Source organism: Gigantopelta aegis, chromosome 5, assembly GCF_016097555.1.
Source record: "Gigantopelta aegis isolate Gae_Host chromosome 5, Gae_host_genome, whole genome shotgun sequence".
Classification (NCBI taxonomy): Eukaryota; Metazoa; Mollusca; class Gastropoda; order Neomphalida; family Peltospiridae; genus Gigantopelta; species Gigantopelta aegis.
The window spans coordinates 31040971-31063006 of NC_054703.1; the positions used below are offsets into that span (position 1 = coordinate 31040971).

The following is a 22036-nucleotide window of genomic DNA, read 5'->3' on the forward strand; positions in this document are numbered from 1 at the left end:
CTGTGGCACAATGCACGTACCACCTCTCCACTTGGTACGTGCATTGTTTAAATAACTGACACACTGCACGTACCACCTCTCCACTTGGTACGTGCATTGTTTAAATAACTGTGACACAATGCACGTACCACCTCTCCACTTGGTATGTGCATTGTTTAACTAACTGTGACACAATGCACGTACCACCTCTCCACTTGGTACGTGCATTGTTTAAATAACTGTGACACAATGCACGTACCACCTCTCCACTTGGTACGTGCATTGTTTAAATAACTGTGACACACTGCACGTACCACCTCTCCACTTGGTATGTGCATTGTTTAAATAACTGACACACTGCATGTATCACCTCTCCACTTGGTATGTGCATTGTTTAACTAACTGACACACTGCACGTACCACCTCTCCACTTGGTACGTGCATTGTTTAAATAACTGACACACTGCACGTACCACCTCTCCACTTGGTATGTGGATTGTTTAAATAACTGTGGCACACTACACGTACCACCTCTCCACTAGGTATGTGCATTGTTTAAATAACTGACACACTGCATGTACCACCTCTCCACTTGGTACGTGCATTGTTTAAATAACTGTGACACACTGCACGTACCACCTCTCCACTTGGTATGTGCATTGTTTAAATAACTGTGACACGCTGCACGTACCACCTCTCCACTTGGTATGTGGATTGTTTAAACAACTGTGACACAATGCACGTACCACCTCTCCACTTGGTATGTGCATTGTTTAACTAACTGTGGCACACTGCACGTACCACCTCTCCACTTGGTACGTGCATTGTTTAAATAACTGACACACTACACGTACCACCTCTCCACTTGGTATGTGCATTGTTTAAATAACTGACACACTACATGTACCACCTCTCCACTTGGTATGTGCATTGTTTAAATAACTGACACACTACACGTACCACCTCTCCACTTGGTATGTGCATTGTTTAAATAACTGTGGCACACTACACGTACCACCTCTCCACTTGGTATGTGCATTGTTTAAATAACTGACACACTACATGTACCACCTCTCCACTTGGTACGTGCATTGTTTAAATAACTGACACACTGCACGTACCACCTCTCCACTTGGTACGTGCATTGTTTAAATAACTGACACACTGCACGTACCACCTCTCCACTTGGTATGTGCATTGTTTAACTAACTGTGGCACACTGCACGTACCACCTCTCCACTTGGTATGTGGATTGTTTAAATAACTGACACACTGCATGTACCACCTCTCCACTTGGTATGTGGATTGTTTAAATAACTGTGGCACACTACACGTACCACCTCTCCACTTGGTATGTGCATTGTTTAAATAACTGACACACTACACGTACCACCTCTCCACTTGGTATGTGGATTGTTTAAATAACTGTGGCACACTACACGTACCACCTCTCCACTTGGTATGTGGATTGTTTAAATAACTGTGACACACTGCACGTACCACCTCTCCACTTGGTACGTGCATTGTTTAAATAACTGACACACTGCACGTACCACCTCTCCACTTGGTATGTGCATTGTTTAACTAACTGTGGCACACTGCACGTACCACCTCTCCACTTGGTACGTGCATTGTTTAAATAACTGACACACTACACGTACCACCTCTCCACTTGGTATGTGGATTGTTTAAATAACTGTGGCACACTGCACGTACCACCTCTCCACTTGGTATGTGGATTGTTTAAATAACTGTGGCACACTACACGTACCACCTCTCCACTTGGTATGTGGATTGTTTAAATAACTGACACACAACACATACCACCTCTCCACTTGGTATGTGGATTGTTTAAATAACTGACACACAACACATACCACCTCTCCACTTGGTACGTGCATTGTTTAACTAACTGTGGCACACTGCATGTACCACCTCTCCACTTGGTATGTGGATTATTTAAATAACTGTGACACACTGCACGTACCACCTCTCCACTTGGTACGTGCATTGTTTAACTAACTGTGGCACACTGCACGTACCACCTCTCCACTTGGTATGTGCATTGTTTAACTAACTGTGGCACACTGCATGTACCACCTCTCCACTTGGTATGTGCATTGTTTAACTAATTGTGGCACACTGCACGTACCACCTCTCCACTTGGTATGTGCATTGTTTAACTAACTGTGGCACACTGCATGTACCACCTCTCCACTTGGTACGTGCATTGTTTAAATAACTGACACACTGCACGTACCACCTCTCCACTTGGTATGTGGATTGTTTTTGGAGCTGCCTTCCCGATGAACTTGTTCAACAGTCGGATGTTTGCGAATGAACTGCGAACCATGACAGCATCGTGACCTCTCCGGGAGCCATACGAATTAAAATCTCGAGGAACGAGGCTGAAAAAAAGAGAGAAGACAAATACAAGATGGCAGCCATAATGTCGGCTATGTTGAGATTAAAATGTGGAATGTCAAATGTTATTACACCTTTTCAGTATTATACATGTACTTAACATGACCTGTCACCAAACAAGTCTGATCATCAAAATAAATACAAATACAAGATGGCCACCATAGCTGATGCATTGACCCTACTTTTCGAGGTATGTAACTTTTTTCTGTTACATAATTAAAAACCCCACCACAAAACTTGAATACTACCCAGCAGACCTGTGTGACATTAACCATTATATCGTTTTGCAGGGTAAAACTGGTATCTTAAGGTAGCAGTCTCTCTCTATTTCTCCCTTCATCTCTCATTTATGGTTCTCTCTGTCAGGGTAAAACTGGTATCTTAAGGTAGTAACCACTTATTCTTTCACTACTTGTCTCTGTCTCTCTCCCTCCCCCTCTCTATTTCTCCCTCCCTCCTCCATCTAGCATGTTCTCTTTCGTTCTCTCCATCTATCGTTCTCTCTCTATGTATCTATCTACATGTATCACCCCTCTCTGCAACTCCTTCCCCCATTTTTGGCATGAGTGTCTCTTAACTCTATTTCATATCTCTCTCTCTCTCTCTCTCTCTCTCTCTCTCTCTCTCTCTCTCTCTCTCTCATATAGGATAAATATATATATATCCGTCGAAAGTGTAAGTAATCACTAACCCTCTTGCAGACAGGAAGCGAGCGGCAGGACTGTTTCTGGCAATACTGCCTGCCGGCGAGATGTGGTCCGTGGTCACAGAGTCGCCAAGATTCAGCAGAACAAATGCATCCTTCACAGACTCAGGAGGTGTAGGCTCTTTGGTCTGAATAATAAATAGTCAGTATTAGAACATAGACTCAGTAGGTGTAGGCTCTTTGGTCTGAATAATAAACAGTCAGTATGAGAACCTACAGACTCAGGAGATAGAACGTAGTATCAGCCCGTGAAAATGGACACTAAGTTTAGTTAATCTACAAACCTGTAACATATTTAGATGTGGTTATAACAGAGAGAAGCTAAACTCTGATATTTAAACAGCGAAATACCTTCAGGAAATAACTAGAGATTGTCTCGATAACTATTACTTCTCAGACAAATGAAAAATATGTAGTAATGTTTAAAAACTAGGTCACTCACTTTAAGAATGCTAATATTTTGCAATTTACAGAAATGAAATCAGTATTACAAGATGCATATCCTTCTGGGATTCAACTGGTGTAGGATGTTTGGTTTGAATGATCAAAACTGAAGTTAGTATTAACACATAGTTATAATATACCTTTGTAGGGTTTTTGGTATCAATGATAAAATTAGTCAGAACAGTTGATATTATGTATGGTTAAGAGAGGGAGGGAGGGAGGGAGCGAGAGAGATGGAGGGACAGAGAGGAGGGAGAGAGAGAGAGAGAGAGAGAGAGAGAGAGAGAGGGGGAGAGAGAGGGTCGGAGGGGGGACAGAGAGAGAGAGAGAGAGAGAGAGAGAGAGAGAGAGGAGGGAGGGAGAGAGAGAGAGAGAGAGAGAGAGGGAGGGAGGGAGGGAGAGAGAGAGAGAGAGAGAGAGAGAGAGAGAGAGAGAGAGAGAGAGAGAGAGAGAATGGGAAGGATGGATAGAGGAAGGGAGAGAGGGAGGGAGGGAGAGGGAGGGAGGGAGAGAGAGAGAGGAGGGAGGGAGGGAGGGAGGGAGGGAGAGAGAGAGAGAGAAGAGAGAGAGAAGAGAAGAGAGAGACACACACAGAGAGGGAGGGAGAGGGAGAGGGAGAGAGAGAAAGGGATGGAGGAAGGGAGACACTGACCATGTTATCGAAGAAAGGTGGACACTTGATGTAGGTGGATTTCTCATCCCAGGGATACAGCAAGGTTTCGGGGGTTTCCAGGGCGTTCCAGCGAGAGTTGCCTTTCTGTGAACATAAACCAATACTGTTGCAACACATTTAAATAACGCTAATACACACAGATACAACAGAAGTCTTTTCTTCTTCCAGTAAAACACATTAAACAAGCATTCTGAGAGTACACACAGATACAACACATTTAAATAACGCCAATACACACAGATACAACAGAAGTCTTTTCTTCTTCCAGTAAAACACATTAAACAAGCATTCTGAGAGTACACACAGATACAACACATTTAAATAACGCCAATACACACAGATACAACAGAAGTCTTTTCTTCTTCCAGTAAAACACATTAAACAAGCATTCTGAGAGTACACACAGATACAACACATTTAAATAACGCCAATACACACAGATACAACAGAAGTCTTTTCTTCTTCCAGTAAAACACATTAAACAAGCATTCTGAGAGTACACACAGATACAACACATTTAAATAACGCCAATACACACAGATACAACAGAAGTCTTTTCTTCTTCCAGTAAAACACATTAAACAAGCATTCTGAGAGTACTGCTAAAGCCATATACACGTGTGTCCCCTATTAGGCCAAACAAATGTTAGTATCTCCTAAATTCAAGGGCCATAACTGCGAAAAATGGCTAAATTGCCAGGCAAGTTAAAATTGATTTGTAACGGAACATGATCAAGCTATACACAAAATTTCAGTTTAATATTTTGAGGCACTGCAATTTTTTTATTTATTCGGAAAACAAATTTTTATATTTAGTAAGTTCAAGGGCCATAACTGTGAAAAATGGGTAAATCACCCTGCAAGTTAAACTTGATATGTAATAGTATATGATACAGCTATACACAAAATGTCAACTCAATATTTCAAGGCACTGTGAAAAATGGGTAAATCACCCTGCAAGTCAAACTTGATCTGTAATAGTATATGATACAGCTATACACAAAATGTCAACTCAATATTTCAAGGCACTGTGAAAAATGGGTAAATCACCCTGCAAGTCAAACTTGATCTGTAATAGTATATGATACAGCTATACACAAAATGTCAACTCAATATTTCAAGGCACTGTGAAAATTTTAAAAATCCGGAAAACTATATGTGGGACAGACAGACAGACAGACAGACAGACTGACGGAGATGAAACCTATAGTCCCCTCCTATAGTCCCCTCCGGTTGGACTGGTAGGGGACTAATAAAACAATTTCTAAATAAAAATAAAAAAAACATTAAAAAATTAATAGGAAGGAAGGAAATGTTTTATTTAACGACGCACTCAACACATTTTATTTACAGTTGTATGGCGTCAGATATATGGTTAAGGACCACACAGATATTGAGGGAGGAAACCCACTTTTGCAACTTCATGGCCTACTCTTTTCAATCAGCAGCAAGGGATCTTTTGTATGTACATACAGAGCTGCCAACCCCTAGCCACAAGTGAGAGTAGCATTCTTGACAAGCTGAGCTTACAGGGGCGTGCGCAGGAAATTTTGCAGGGGAAAATTTTTGAAAAATTGACCCGTTCTAGGGCTAGGGGTGGGGGGGGGGGGGGGGGGGGGGGGGGGGTGTGGTGTTGGTGTTTGTGTGTGTGTGTGTGTGTGTGTGTGTGTGTGTGGTGTTGTGTTTCAACCCCCAAAACCACCCTCCTGTGCAAGCGCCTGGCTTAGCAAATGATATTTGAGAGTAGCATGGTCGAATGTCATAAACAGCAGCAAAAGAAAACACCAAATAACTACGTTATAGTAACCGCAAAAGACTGGGTCATAGCGCCTGTTTTCGGTTAAGGTATACGGACATACCCGAAATATAACGAATGTTGTCAAATAAGTCGGGCGATTTGAACAGGAGTATGAATGACTAGAATTTTGTTTTTAAAACAGGATTGAAATGCAATAAACCCGAAATTAACTGTTGTGCGATGATGTGATCAATACTAAATTTGAATGCTTATATTCTTATTTCAAGTTAAAATAAAAATTACTCTATTCTTAATTGGCATACGTTCACATGTAATTTTCTATATTCACGGCATGCAAGCATAACATAACTAAAAAACAGTTCTTTCAAGGTTTTATAGTACACAACACTGGGATCGGCCTACAGTAAAACTACATGTCTGTTATATAATACATCTTACTATAACTCTTTTACAATGGTTCTTAATCCGCAAATTATACTTTTAAAAAGAAAAAGCAATAGAAATGAGGAATTCAGTTTTTAGTTACTGTATTCCAAGATTACATCCAATTTTATAGTATAAATGTCAGAAATCGCCTGCTTTTCAACTGTACTTTATAGACCTATAATTTGTGATAAAGATAAAATGTATACGCTTGCCAAATAAAAAATAATTCGTTAGCAGAAAGTTTGGCCAAATACACTAATCATCCAGTTATATTTATCTCTTGCAAAAGTTATTACTGGTTTTCATTAGCGTATCATACTGGATTGTTTTTTCAACTGAGCATAGTAATTTGGGCATGAGTGTAGGAAACATCGACTAAGCGTAGCAAACAAAGCCCAAAGCGTAGCAGTTGGCAGTTCTGTACATACCACAGACAGGGTAGTACATACCACAGCCTTTGAACCAATTGTGGAGCACGGGCTAGAATGAGAAATATCCCAACGGGGACACAGACGGGGATCGATCCTAAACCAACAGCCCATCAAGCGAGTGCTTTACCACTGGACTACGTCCCACGCCTATTAAAAAATGAATATTAACATTATAACGTTGCGTTACATATTACATGAATATATCAACTAGGATACTCACTGTAATTCTCGAATACACATCTTTGAACATGGCTGGCACAACAAACTCTTTCTCAACAACCTGTCAAAATAAAACAATTCCACACAATTATAATGTTGCCCACAAAGAACCTATTGTTTCAAAAAACACCCCAAAAACTACAATTTAAAACACTTAAACAGTGTTGAACAACCCAAAAGCGTATGAGACCAAACTGCCCACCCGATGTTGGAGCAAACCCTCAAATTCAGGCAAAAATGATAGAGATATTCAGGCAAAATATGCTAACCTGAAAGCTTTTCACCATGTATTTCCATCATTCTACCCTCAAAATCGGTTGTAATCCATGTAAAAGTGCGTAGTGATTCATTTGCAAGCCTATATAGCTGTTTGGTAGTAATACTAATATGAATAAATGTAGTTATCCAGATTGGGGCATTTTGTTTAATTTGGGCAAAAGCCAACAAGCTTTAAAGTCATTCGATTTAGTAGTCTGGGAGCCAAGTCCCGATTTTAGGTCATACCCTGCAATCAGAGTTAAAGTTTTTTTCTTTGGTGATTTTGGTAGACTGGGTGGTAGTCTTCAATTTCCAGGTGGATGACCGCTCGTCACCCTTGAGCAATTCTCTGAATTAACCCTTTTCTGTTGGAACCACAAAATCAAAAATTGCCATAAAAATGGGGTTAAGGAACCCAAAAAGTCATCTAGAATCATTGTTATAGAAGATAATAGATCACGTAACCCCTCAAAATATGGGTCTTGGGGAGCCCAAAATCTCGAATACTGTTATACACACTCTTACGTAGGCCAAGAACAAACCTAAATTGTCTCTTTTACACCTGAATCTGTTTGATTAGACATCCTGCTATAATTTTGACCAACCTATGTTCCAATATATTGTATAATGACCGCCCTGTAGGAAACGAAAGACAACCTATGTCAAAAAAGTGCTAAAATAGCTACTTTTGACACCAAAAGGGAAAATGCCCACAGTAATGCAGCCAGTCAACCTAGAATAACAAATGACCTCCTTCAAATACTTGCATTGGGGAACTCAGAAAGGTTCATCCCAAATTTTGACATTCAAGGTCAAAGGTCAAACAAGTAAAAAGTTAGATGCATAGGAAAGATAGTTGTCGTGGTAAATTGAGTCAATAAAATCAGGCAGCAATTAATAGCACACTAAAACAAAGATGGCAACACTATACTTGTGACAATGTTTTACACTTGTGACATTGTCTAGCTCTAATGAGCAGACCCTACTCCAAACAGGTCTCTTTGTTAAAAATTCTTTTGACCATAGGAAAACTGGCCCAAACTAGAGAAAAAACCCATACTTCTTTAATTTTCTAAGAATCATTTGGCTCTTTGGCCTAAAATATTTGGTGCACTTTGTAAATTTGGTCTATTGGAACCAAAGCTATGCCATAACCCACAGACTCAGTAGATTCAGATGCTGGCACTGTTCAGGACTATGCTTCAAATGTGAAGCTCCCCAAGACCCACATTTTGAGGGGTCACGTGATCTATTATATTCTATAACAATGATTCTAGATGACTTTTTGTGTTCCTTACCCCCATTTTTATGGCAATTTTTGATTTTGCAGTTCCAACAGAAAAGGGTTAATCCAGAGAATTACTCAAGGGTGACGAGCGGTCATCCACCTGGAAATTGAAGACTACCACCCAGTCTACCAAAATCACCAAAGAAAAAAACGTTAATTCTCGGTGCAGGGTATGACCCCTCGGCACCCGGACTATAGGTGTTCTCACAGTACAAAGTTTGTTTTGTTAACAACACCACTAGAGCACATTGACTAATTAATCATCGGCTATTGGATGTCTAAACATTTCCCACACATAGTTAAAAGCAGCAAGGGATCTTTTATATGTACTTTCCCACAAACAGGAAAGCACATACCACAGCCTTTGATCAGTTGTGGTACACTAGTTGGAATAAGAAAAAACTCATTCAATTAAATGGATTCACCGAGGTGGATCGAACCTGTGACGCAAGCACCACAAGCGAGCACTCAACCAACTGAGCTAAATCAGGACTTTCTCAAAGTACAATTCAATCGCATGCGACAAGTCGGTGAGGCTAATCGCATAATAAGAATGCCCGTTAATGACATCAGTGTTTAGCCAATCAAATGGCTGTAAACAGTACTGACATCAGTGTTCAGCCAATCAAATGACTGTAAACAGTACTGACATCAGTGTTTAGCCAATCAAATGGCTGTAAATGGTACTGACATCAGAGTTTAGCCAATCAAATGGCTGTAAATGGTACTGACATCAGAGTTTAATTAGCCAATCAAATGACTGTAAACAGTACTGAAAGTTATACATTAATTAATTTATTGCAACCACTGCTTCTATTGGCTGATTATGATGACCGATTAAAGCAAAGTCATAAACATGTACTAGCAGATTATGACTTTTGACATCACGCACATGACGTTACATGCAGAGCTACATTAAAAAACGGCTCATTTGACCTTTAGGTCATCGTACAATGTAGCTGAAATTACATAAATAAAAGCTTTTCCCCTTCATTTTTATGCACTTCATGATAATCAGTTAATAAAACAGGATATCGACTTTATCCTGTTCAGGCCAAATGAGAAATCTTCGCAGAATTTTCCATTCTTACCATCATGGGATAAAGCCAATATCCTACGTCATTATATAGTTGTTCTCTATTTCGCCTACCTGAATTTCCTCTCTGGATGGCCAGATGTCTCCAAGAAACACAGGTTTACCTTCCGCATTGGTTCCTGGTCACAGAAAAAAATACAGTTACATATCTTATCAAAACCAGGACAGGTAGTAATGAATACATTAATTAGTGAACAAACACTGCTAGATACCTTCAAGGCAAACAGTTATTAATCACTTTAGAATAAGTACAGTTAGCAATGAAAGAATGGATGGTTGGTTGGTGGATGGTTGGTTGGTTGGATGGATGGATGGATGGATGGATGGATGGTGGAGGGATGGATGAATGGACAGACGGATGGATGGATGGGTGGATGGATGGTTGGATGGATGGTTGGTTGGAGGAATGGATGGATGAATGGACGGACGGCTGGATGGATGGATGGACGGACGGACGGTTGGATGGATGGATGGATATGGATGGATGGATGGATGGAAAGAAAATCAATGGAGATCAGTGTCTTCTACGTACCTAATGGATCCTTCTCAAAGTCTATACAGACTGTTCCGGCGAGAGCGTAGGCGATAACGAGAGGTGGGGAGGCGAGGTAGTTGGCTCGAGTCAGTGGATGAATTCGACCTTCGAAGTTACGGTTACCAGACAACACGCCACAAGCCACCAAGTCACCCTGTAGAGAGAGAAACGAAATTACAGTTACCCGACAACATACCACAAGTCACCCTGTAGAGAGAGAAATGAAATTACAGTTACCCGACAACACACCACAAGTCACCAAGTCACCCTGTAGAGAGAGAAATGAAATTACAGTTACCCGACAACACGCCACAAGTCACCAAGTCACCATGTAGAGAGAGAAACGAAATTACAGTTACCCGACAACACACCACAAGTCACCAAGTGACCCTGTACACACAGAGAGAGAGAGAGAAGCATAAAACAATTGACAGTCCGTTTAAAATCAAACACAACATATGCAAGTACAAAAAGTAAAGTTTGTTTTATTTAACGACGTCACTAGAGCACATTGGTTTAAACAATATTTATTAGCAAATCAAATTTGGGATTGGCCAACAGGCAAGTGCCTATATTAAGGCCTCTCCCTACATTTAACAAATATACATGTTATACATCAAGATGGCTAGAACAATATTACAATAAAGATAACACGGATAGTTGGGGGAATAGAAGAGAGGAGTGTGTAGAAGAAACAAAGAATACTGGTAAATAGCAAATAGAATAGTTAAATGGTTAACTGATCTCGAAACGCTTACTGTTAATAAGAACATTTAAATATAGAGATAAAAACACTAACCAAAAAGACAATACCAATTCAATGGAACGAAAAATAGCCCAATGGGCCCACCGATGGGGATCGATCCTAGACCGATCGTGCATCAAGTGAGCGATTTACAACTAGGCTATGCTCCGCCCACTGTTTCAATAAAGTGCAAGGATGATGTTTTTTTACTGCTTAAAATGAACACATGCTTATTTCAAACACTGCTAACCAGTGCCTCACTGCTAGTATATCAATAGCTGTGGTACGTGCTGTGCTGTCTGGAAAAGTGCATATAAAAGATCCCCCGCTGTTAATGGATAAACAAAGTCTACGTATTACAATTACCAAATCTTTAACAGCTGATAATTAATTAATTAAAAGTCTTCTAGCGGCTTTGTTGTCTACGTATTACAATTACCAAATCTTTAACAGCTGATGATTAATTAATTAATTAATTAAAGTCTTCTAGCGGCTTTGCTGTCTACGTATTCCAATTACCAAATCTTTAACAGCTGATGATTAATTAATTAATTAATTAAAGTCTTCTAGCGGCTTTGTTGTCTACGTATTCCAATTAACAAATCTTTAACGGCTGATCATTACTTAATTAATTAAAGTCTTCTAGCGGCTTTGTTGTCTACGTATTACAATTACCAAATCTTTAACAGCTGATGATTAATTAATTAATTAATTAATTAAAGTCTTCTAGCGGCTTTGTTGTCTACGTATTACAATTACCAAATCTTTAACGGCTGATGATTAATTAATTAATTAATTAAAGTCTTCTAGCGGCTTTGTTGTCTACGTATTCCAATTACCAAATCTTTAACGGCTGATGATTAATTAATTAATTAATTAATTAAAGTTTTCTAGTGTCTTTGTTGAAAAAAAAGTGTTTTTTTTTTTAAATGGCCCAGTGGTACAACCTATTAATTTATTTTGAAATTAACAATTTTTTTTTAGTTATTTTATTTTTTTTGGACAGGATTTCAGTACCTCTAATATTAGTTACACCAAGACACGGACTAGAATAGTTTCAATGTTATATACGTTTTAGGTTTTGAAATTTAATATCAAAAGGAAAAAATTTACGGTTGCATTTTTCTCCATGCTGTTCAGTATACGAATGTCTTTAGTGTCATATTGAAAACATGATAACATACTAACACACATTACAAGAAAACACGAACCTTTTCAATTCCTTCCCCGACCGCGTCCGGAAGTGGTCCGCTGTTTCCAATACACGTCATACAGCCATATCCGACTATGTCAAATCTGGGAAAACAGTTCAGTATTATTAATACAGATCATACAACTGTATCCGACTATGTCAAATCTGAGAAAACAGTACACAGTATTATTTATACAAGTCATACAGCCATATCCGACAATGTCTAATCTAAGAAAACAGTACAGTATTATTTAGACATGTCATACAGCCATATCTGACTATGTCAAAACTGACAAAACAATACAGTATTATTTATATGTCATACAGCCATATCCGACTATGTCAAATCTGAGAAAACAGTCCACAGTATTATTTAGACATGTCATACAGCCATATCTGACTATGTATAATCTAAGAAAACAGTACAGTATTATTTATATGTCATACAGCCATATCTGACTATGTATAATCTAAGAAAACAGTACAGTATTATTTATATGTCATACAGCCATATCCGACTATGTCAAAACTGAGAAAACAATACAGTATTATTTATATGTTTATAATTCACACTAACCAAACAGACAACACCAATTCGTTGGAATGCCCACAGCCATATCCGACTATGTCAAATCTAAGAAAACAGTCCACAGTATTATTTAGACATGTCATACAGCCATATCTGACTATGTCAAATCTGAGAAAACAGTCCACAGTATTATTTAGACATGTCATACAGCCATATCTGACTATGTCAAATCTGAGAAAACAGTACAGTATTATTTATATGTCATACAGCCATATTTGACTATGTCTAATCTAAGAAAACAGTACAGTATTATTTATACGTCATACAGCCATATCTGACTATGTATAATCTAAGAAAACAGTACAGTATTATTTATATGTCATACAGCCATATCTGACTGTCAAAACTGAGAAAACAATACAGTATTATTTATATGTCATACAGCCATATCTGACTGTCAAAACTGAGAAAAAAGTACAGTATTATTTATATGTCATACAGCCATATCTGACTGTCAAATCTGAGAAAACAATACAGTATTATTTATATGTCATACAGCCATATCCGACTATGTCAAATCTGAGAAAACAGTCCACAGTATTATTTAGACATGTCATACAGCCATATCTGACTGTCAAATCTGAGAAAACAGTACAGTATTATTTATATGTCATACAGCCATATCTGACTGTCAAATCTGAGAAAACAGTCCATAGTATTATTTATACAAGTCATACAGCCATATGCGACTATGTAAAATCTGAGAAAACAGTCCACAGTATTATTTATACAAGCCATACAGCCATATCCGACAATGTCAAATCTGAGAAAACAGTACAGTATTATTTATACAAGTCATACAGCCATATGCGACTATGTAAAATCTGAGAAAACAGTCCACAGTATTATTTATACAAGCCATACAGCCATATCCGACAATGTCAAATCTGAGAAAACAGTAATTATTTAGACAAGTCATACAGCCATATCCGACTATGTCAAATCTGAGAAAACAGTTCAGTATAATTTATACATGTCATACAGCCATATCCGACTATATCAAATCTTAGAAAACAGTACAGTATTATTTATACAAGTCATACTGCCATATCCGACTATGTCAAATCTGAGAAAACAGTACAGTATTATTTAGACATGTCATACAGCCATATCCGACTATGTCAAATCTTAGAAAACAGTACAGTATTATTTGTACAAGTCATACACCCATATCCGACTATGTCAAATCTGAGAAAACAGTTCAGTATTATTTATACGTCATACTGCCATATCCGACTATGTCAAACCTGAGAAAATTAGTACACAAGATTATTCTACATAATGTTCCAACACACACCATACAGCCAAATCTGAGATATGAATACAGTAGTGTTTCCAACACACACCATACAGCCAAATCTGAGATATCAATACGGTAGTGTTTCCAACACACACCATACAGCCAAATCTGAGATATCAATACGGTAGTGTTTCCAACACACACCATACAGCCAAATCTGAGATATCAATACAGTAGTGTTTCCAACACACACCATACAGCCAAATCTGAGATATCAATATAGTAGTGTTTTCAACACACACCATACAGCCAAATCTGAGATAACAATACAGTAGTGTTTTCATCACACACCATACAGCCAAATCTGAGATAACAATACAGTAGTGTTTTCATTACACACCATACAGCCAAATCGGACATATCAATACAGTAGTGTTTTCCATAGAAATCTGGTCCTGATTTTCCACACACTATCCCAAACTCTCCATCCAACATGTGCTGTCTTATTTCCAGCAGGCCTTATTTTGTCTTAGCAGGCCATGCTTGTTTTGACTTGCTAATTAAAAACAAAGAAAGACATGTTTTTTTTAACGACGCACTCAACACATTATATTTCCGGTTATATGGCATCAGACATATGGTTAAGGACCACAGAGATATTGAGAGAGGAAACCCGCTGTCGCCACTTCATGGGCTACTCTTTTCAATTAGCAGCAAGAGATCTTTTATATGCACCATCCCATAGACAGGGTAGTACATACCACGGCCTTTGATATGCCAGTCGTGGTGCACTGGCTGGAATGAGAAATAGCCCAATGGGCCCACCGACGGGGATTGATCCCAGACCGACCGCGCATCGAGCGAGCGCTTTACCACTGGGCTACGTCCCGCCCCAATTAAAAACAAAGAACAGAAGACCATATTTGTTTTGACCTGCTAATTAAAAACAAAGAACAGAAGGCAGTATTTGTTTTGACTTGGTAATTAAAAACAAAGAACAGCAGGCCATATTTGTTTTGACCCGCTAATTAAAAACAAAGAACAGCAGGCCATATTTGTTTTGACCCGCTAATTAAAAACAGAGAACAGCAGGCCATATTTGTTTTGACCCGCTAATTAAAAACAGAGAACAGCAGGCCATATTTGTTTTGACCCGCTAATTAAAAACAGAGAACAGCAGGCCATATTTGGTTTGACCCGCTAATTAAAAACAGAGAACAGCAGGCCATATTTGTTTTGACCCGCTAATTAAAAACAAAGAACAGCAGACCATATTTGTTTTGACCAGCTAATTAAAAACAAAGAACAGAAGGCCATTTTTTGCTTGCTATTTCAAGCCCTGTGTACAGACAGCGTTAGATAAATAACTGCACTCTCTTTAACACAAGTATAATTGTTTAGGTTTTTTCTGATTATTTTTTTAATTATATTATTATTATATTTTTTAAAGCGTGGCTGTTAAATGTTACTATTGTTAGTGTTCGTACCCAAGTTTTTCTAGAAATGGCATGACTCCGCTCTCCTTCAGGTAGTACGTGACAACGCCACTTCCTGGAGACAGACTCGTCTTGATGTACGGTTTCACAGACAGTCCCGCTTCCACTGCTTTCTTAGCCAGCAGACCTACAGACATAAATATGTGTAGAATATCTGTCATGATGGCTTTCTTAGCCAGCAGACCTACAGACATAAATACTTGTAGAATAGCTGCCATGATGGCTTTCTTAGCCAGCAGACCTACAAACATAAATATGGTTGGAATTCTATTTTTTGTATCCTCAAAAAAACCTAAAAAAAACCCCAACTAAAACCTATTATGACACTCAAACATCGTTAATGCAGTCGGGACCAATGTATAGACTGTATTTCCCGATACTTGATAGTTCTCTCAACACAAACAGTTCATATTAGTATACTCCGTTCTATTTCTTTTTATTATACACGTGTAAGATATTGCTCATGTCATAACAATCACTCAATATCTAACTAGTGTAATATTGGCGAGACGTGAGTGTGATGTAGATCACTTGCTGACCACATCATAGAAAAATAACGTGTAGTAGGTCTCTACATCTGCTTACTTCTGCGCTGCAGCTTGTTTGCAGTTGGTTTGTAATAAATAAAATACTAAACTAGCTTGCCTGTCATACCATTTTTATGAAACTCGTGAACTGTGTTGCAATCAGCACAGAACCATGTGACAGCATGTCATGTACTACTATCTATATCTCTATATTAATAACTGACCTGCACCCAGCATGACTGATGGATTGCTGGTGTTGGTACAACTTGTAATAGCAGCAATCACCACAGAACCATGTGACAGCATGTCATGTACTACTATCTATATCTCTATATTAATAACTGACCTGCAGCCAGCATGACTGACGGATTGCTGGTGTTGGTACAACTTGTAATAGCAGCAATCACCACAGAACTATGTCATGTACTACTATCTATATCTCTATATTAATAACTGATCTACACCCAGCATGACTGACGGATTGCTGGTGTTGGTACAACTTGCAATCACCACAGAACTATGTGAAAGCATGTCATGTACTACTATCTATATCTCTATATTAATAACTGACCTGCACCCAGCATGACTGACAGATTGCTGGTGTTGGTACAACTTGTAATAGCAGCAATCACCACAGAACTATGTCATGTACTACTATCTATATCTCTATATTAATAACTGATCTGCACCCAGCATGACTGACGGATTGCTGGTGTTGGTACAACTTGTAATAGCAGCAATCACCACAGAACCATGTGACAGCGTGTCATGTACTACTATCTATATCTCTATATTAATAACTGACCTGCAGCCAGCATGACTGATGGATTGCTGGTGTTGGTACAACTTGTAATAGCAGCAATCACCACAGAACTATGCGACAGCATGTCATGCACTACTATCTATATCTCTATATTACTAACTGACCTGCACCCAGCATGACTGACGGATTGCTGGTGTTGGTACAACTTGTAATAGCAGCAATCACCACAGAACTATGCGACAGCATGTCATGCACTACTATCTATATCTCTATATTAATAACTGATCTGCACCCATCATGACTGACGGATTGCTGGTGTTGGTACAACTTGTAATAGCAGCAATCACCACAGAACTATGTCATGTACTACTATCTATATCTCTATATTAATAACTGACCTGCACCCAGCATGACTGACGGATTGCTGGTGTTGGTTCAACTTGTAATAGCAGCAAACACCACAGAACCATGTGACAGCAATTCATGTACTACTATCTATATCTCTATATTAATAACTGACCTGCACCCAGCATGACTGACGGATTGCTGGTGTTGGTACAACTTGTAATGGCGGCAATAACCACAGAACCATGTGACAGCATGTCATGTACTACTATCTATATCTCTATATTAATAACTGACCTGCACCCAGCATGACTGACGGATTGCTGGTGTTGGTACAACTTGTAATGGCGGCAATAACCACAGAACCATGTGACAACATGTACTCTTGACCTTCATACACTATCGGGACGCAGGCATTCATTTTGTCGGCAGGAATACCGTATCCCTGTGTGGAAAAGAAAGAAGACAGTTAAAAAACCATTTTGCACAGAAAATAAAATCATGCTATCATTAAAAATTGTAATAATTATTAAAAATAGAAATTGTAGTATAAGGGTATTCATTTTCCTTTTAAAAAACATTAAGATTTTAAATATTTCATTTTGTACAGTAAATAAATAATAGAAATATTTAATATCGAAGAGTTTGTAAGCTGATTGAATCCATTCATTTCACTCACCTTGAATCCGGTTGTTTGACAAGCATGTTTTCATCTTGGTAACAAAAATGTGGTCATGAATTCATTAATGTAACTCACCTTGATTCCAGTTCTGTTTGACAAGCAGGTTATGAAGTTGGGACTTCATCTCGTTAACCAGAATGTGGCCAAGAATTCATTAATGTAACTCAACTTGAATCCGGTTCTGTTTGACAAGCAGGTTTTGAAGTTGGGACTTCATCTCGTTAACTGGAATGTGGTCATGAATCCATTAATTAACTCACCTTGATTCCAGTTCTGTTTGACTTCATCTCGTTAACCAGAATGTGGACAAGAATCCATTAATATAACTCACCATGAATCCAGTTCTGTTTGACAAGCAGGTTTTGACATCAGGTTTTGAAGTCGGGACTTCACCTTGTTAACCAGAATGTGGTCATGAATCCATTAATGTAACTCACCTTGAATCCGGTTCTATTTGACAAGCAGGTTTTGAAGTCAGACTTCATCTCGGTAACCGGAACTCTGTCGTGAGGTCGCTTCGGTCCGGAGCAGCATGGGACGACCGAACTGAGATTGAGTTCCACGATCTACAGAAAAAAATTTACTCTAAATCCGAAGAACAAAACCGTATTCTGACATCAAAATCATATCTATGCACAAGGTAGAGTCGAAAGGATGTTAGACAAAGTTGTGATCGCTTCCATGATCCAACATCAGATGCGTGCACGATCCACTACAAAGAGTGGCTAAGAAAACACAAACTTACACAGGATAGATCTCAATGGAATATATATACAGCTGTGATGGCAGAGTATAATCTACCATACATTCTGGAATATATACAGCTGTGATGGCAGGGTATAATCTACCATACATTCTGGAATATATACAGCTGTGATGGCAGAGTATAATCTACCATACATTCTGGAATATATATACAGCTGTGATGGCAGAGTATAATCTACCGTACATTCTGGAATATATACAGCTGTGATGGCAGAGTATAATCTACCGTACATTCTGGAATATATACAGCTGTGATGGCAGAGTATAATCTACCATACATTCTGGAATATATACAGCTGTGATGGCAGAGTATAATCTACCATACATTCTGGAATATATACAGCTGTGATGGCAGAGTATAATCTACCATACATTCTGGAATATATACAGCTGTGATGGCAGAGTATAATCTACAATACATTCTGGAATATATACAGCTGTGATGGCAGGGTATAATCTACCATACATTCTGGAATATATACAGCTGTGATGGCAGGGTATAATCTACCATACATTCTGGAATATATACAGCTGTGATGGCAGGGTATAATCTACCATATATTCTGGGGCCGGTCACAGGATAGAGCTCAATGGAATATATACAGCTGTGATGACAGGGTATAATCTACCATACATTCTGGAATATATACAGCTGTGATGGCAGGGTATAATCTACCATAAATTCTGGGGCCGGTCACAGGATAGATCTCAATGGAATATATACAGCTGCGATGACAGGGTATAATCTACCATACATTCTGGAATATATACAGCTGCGATGGCAGGGTATAATCTACCATACATTCTGGAATATATACAGCTGTGATGGCAGGGTATAATCTACCATACATTCTGGAATATATACAGCTGTGAAGGCAGGGTATAATCTACCATATATTCTGGGGCCGGTCACAGGATAGAGCTCAATGGAATATATACAGCTGTGATGACAGGGTATAATCTACCATACATTCTGGAATATATACAGCTGTGATGGCAGGGTATAATCTACCATAAATTCTGGGGCCGGTCACAGGATAGATCTCAATGGAATATATACAGCTGCGATGACAGGGTATAATCTACCATACATTCTGGAATATATACAGCTGTGATGGCAGGGTATAATCTACCATACATTCTGGAATATATACAGCTGTGATGGCAGGGTATAATCTACCATACATTCTGGAATATATACAGCTGTGATGGCAGGGTATAATCTACCATACATTCTGGAATATATACAGCTGTGATGGCAGGGTATAATCTACCATACATTCTGGAATATATACAGCTGTGATGGCAGAGTATAATCTACCATACATTCTGGAATATATACAGCTGTGATGGCAGGGTATAATCTACCATACATTCTGGAATATATACAGCTGTGATGGCAGGGTATAATCTACCATACATTCTGGAATATATACAGCTGTGATGGCAGGGTATAATCTACCATATATTCTGGGGCCGGTCACAGGATAGAGCTCAATGGAATATATACAGCTGTGATGACAGGGTATAATCTACCATACATTCTGGAATATATACAGCTGTGATGGCAGGGTATAATCTACCATAAATTCTGGGGCCGGTCACAGGATAGATCTCAATGGAATATATACAGCTGCGATGACAGGGTATAATCTACCATACATTCTGGAATATATACAGCTGCGATGGCAGGGTATAATCTACCATACATTCTGGAATATATACAGCTGTGATGGCAGGGTATAATCTACCATACATTCTGGAATATATACAGCTGTGATGGCAGGGTATAATCTACCATACCTTCTGGGGCCAGTCATCGGCCCCATTCCCCTAAAGTATATTCCCAATCAATACCAAACATTTTCCCAATTACAACCCAACAGGTTCCTAACTAAGATTCCCAAAGTTGCTCCATCTTGGTCACTTGAAACTCATAATCCCCTCCACGTTAAAACTCGATGACAAATTCTCCTGTCTTGTAATCCGATATTGATTCCACAATGCCCAGTGATGGAAGAAGGAAGGAAATGGTTGATTTAACGATGCACTCAACACATTTTATTTACGGTTATACAGCATTGGACATATGGCTAAGGAGCACACATATATTGAGGGAGGAAACCCACTGTCGCCACTTCATGGGCTACTCTTTTTTGATTAGCAGCAAGGGATCTTTTATATGCACCATCCCACAGACAAGATAGCACATACCACAGCCTTTCATGTACCAATCGTGGTGCACTGACTGGAATCAAAAATAGCCCAATGGGCCCACTGATGCAGATGAGTACCAAAGCGAGCACACATCAAGCGAGTGAATTTACCACTGGACTACGTCCCATCTCTGCCCAGTGATGGTATCAACCCTCGTTGTTATGCATGACTGGATACTGTGTGTCGATGTGCTGTTGGCAGAATAGAGTTCTACTTGGAAGGAGGGTATGCTAAATGTTTTGTTTACAAATTTAGTTCATTATATATTTTTAAAAAACTGACATCGAAAACGTTTTATTTTGGGTTTTCCAATCGATTAAGAATCATTTGACAAACAAGTGTGACCTAGATATGCAAATTAGGGTGTATTCTGTTTCAATAGTCTGTCAAATCGTAGTTTTTGGTAATATGCCTACATTGGGATAATTGAACAACAAAAACCTCCAATATGTCACACTTATCACTGTCATTTCAAAAATTAAATTGTTATTTGAGTATAAACACTGGGATAATTGAACAATAAAAACCTCCAATACCTTCCCCAAAATGTCACACTTATCACTAATGGAATTTCATTTCATTTTAACTTATTTTCATACTTATATCCAATTTATGTTCAAGCACGCTGTCCTTGGCACACACCTCAGCTATCAGGACAGCGAGTTAGTTGGTAGTTGGTTAGTGTTTAGTGAAAGAGAAGAGGGAGTAGTGGTCTTACACCTACCACTGAGTCATTAAAACTTGCTCTGGATGGGAGCCAGTAACGGGCTGCGAACCCTGTACCTACCAGCCTTATGTCCGATGGCTTAACCACGTCAACACAGAGGTCTGTCACTAATGGCAGGATTGGTGGTGTTTACGGTGCTAAGAAAAGTTTGAATCACTTCCAACATTCAACTAGCCCAGTGGTAAAGCACTTGCTACCTGATGCATGGTCGGTCAGGTATCAATCCCCGTCGGTGGGCCAATTGGGTTATTTCTCATTCCAGCCAGTGCACCATGACCGGTATATCAAAGGCCGTGGTATCTGCTATTCTGTCTGTGGGATGGTGCATATAAAATATCCCTAGCTACTAATGCAAAAATGTAGTTTCCTAAGACTATATGTCTGAATTAACAAATGTTTGACATCCAACAGCCGATGATTATTAAATTAATGTGCTCTATTGTGTCATTAAACAAAAACAAACTTTTAAACTTACCGTTACCCAAGATAAAAATAGAGATAATGGGAGAT

At 38.9% G+C, this 22036-nt stretch overlaps 1 protein-coding gene across 1 annotated transcript in view; it reads right to left on the bottom strand.

Moving 5' to 3' along the window:
• LOC121373086 (cytoplasmic aconitate hydratase-like) overlaps positions 1-22036 on the bottom strand; it is a 65190-nt gene that overhangs the window by 13842 nt on the left and 29312 nt on the right. The window contains exons 9-18 of the mRNA XM_041499533.1: positions 18255-18383; positions 17433-17580; positions 15492-15627; positions 12195-12279; positions 10236-10392; positions 9758-9822; positions 7063-7122; positions 4206-4310; positions 3095-3237; positions 2240-2387 (exon numbers count right to left, since the gene is read on the bottom strand). Coding sequence (XP_041355467.1) covers positions 2240-2387; positions 3095-3237; positions 4206-4310; positions 7063-7122; positions 9758-9822; positions 10236-10392; positions 12195-12279; positions 15492-15627; positions 17433-17580; positions 18255-18383 — 1176 coding nt within the window. The remainder of the gene's footprint in view (positions 1-2239; positions 2388-3094; positions 3238-4205; positions 4311-7062; positions 7123-9757; positions 9823-10235; positions 10393-12194; positions 12280-15491; positions 15628-17432; positions 17581-18254; positions 18384-22036) is intronic.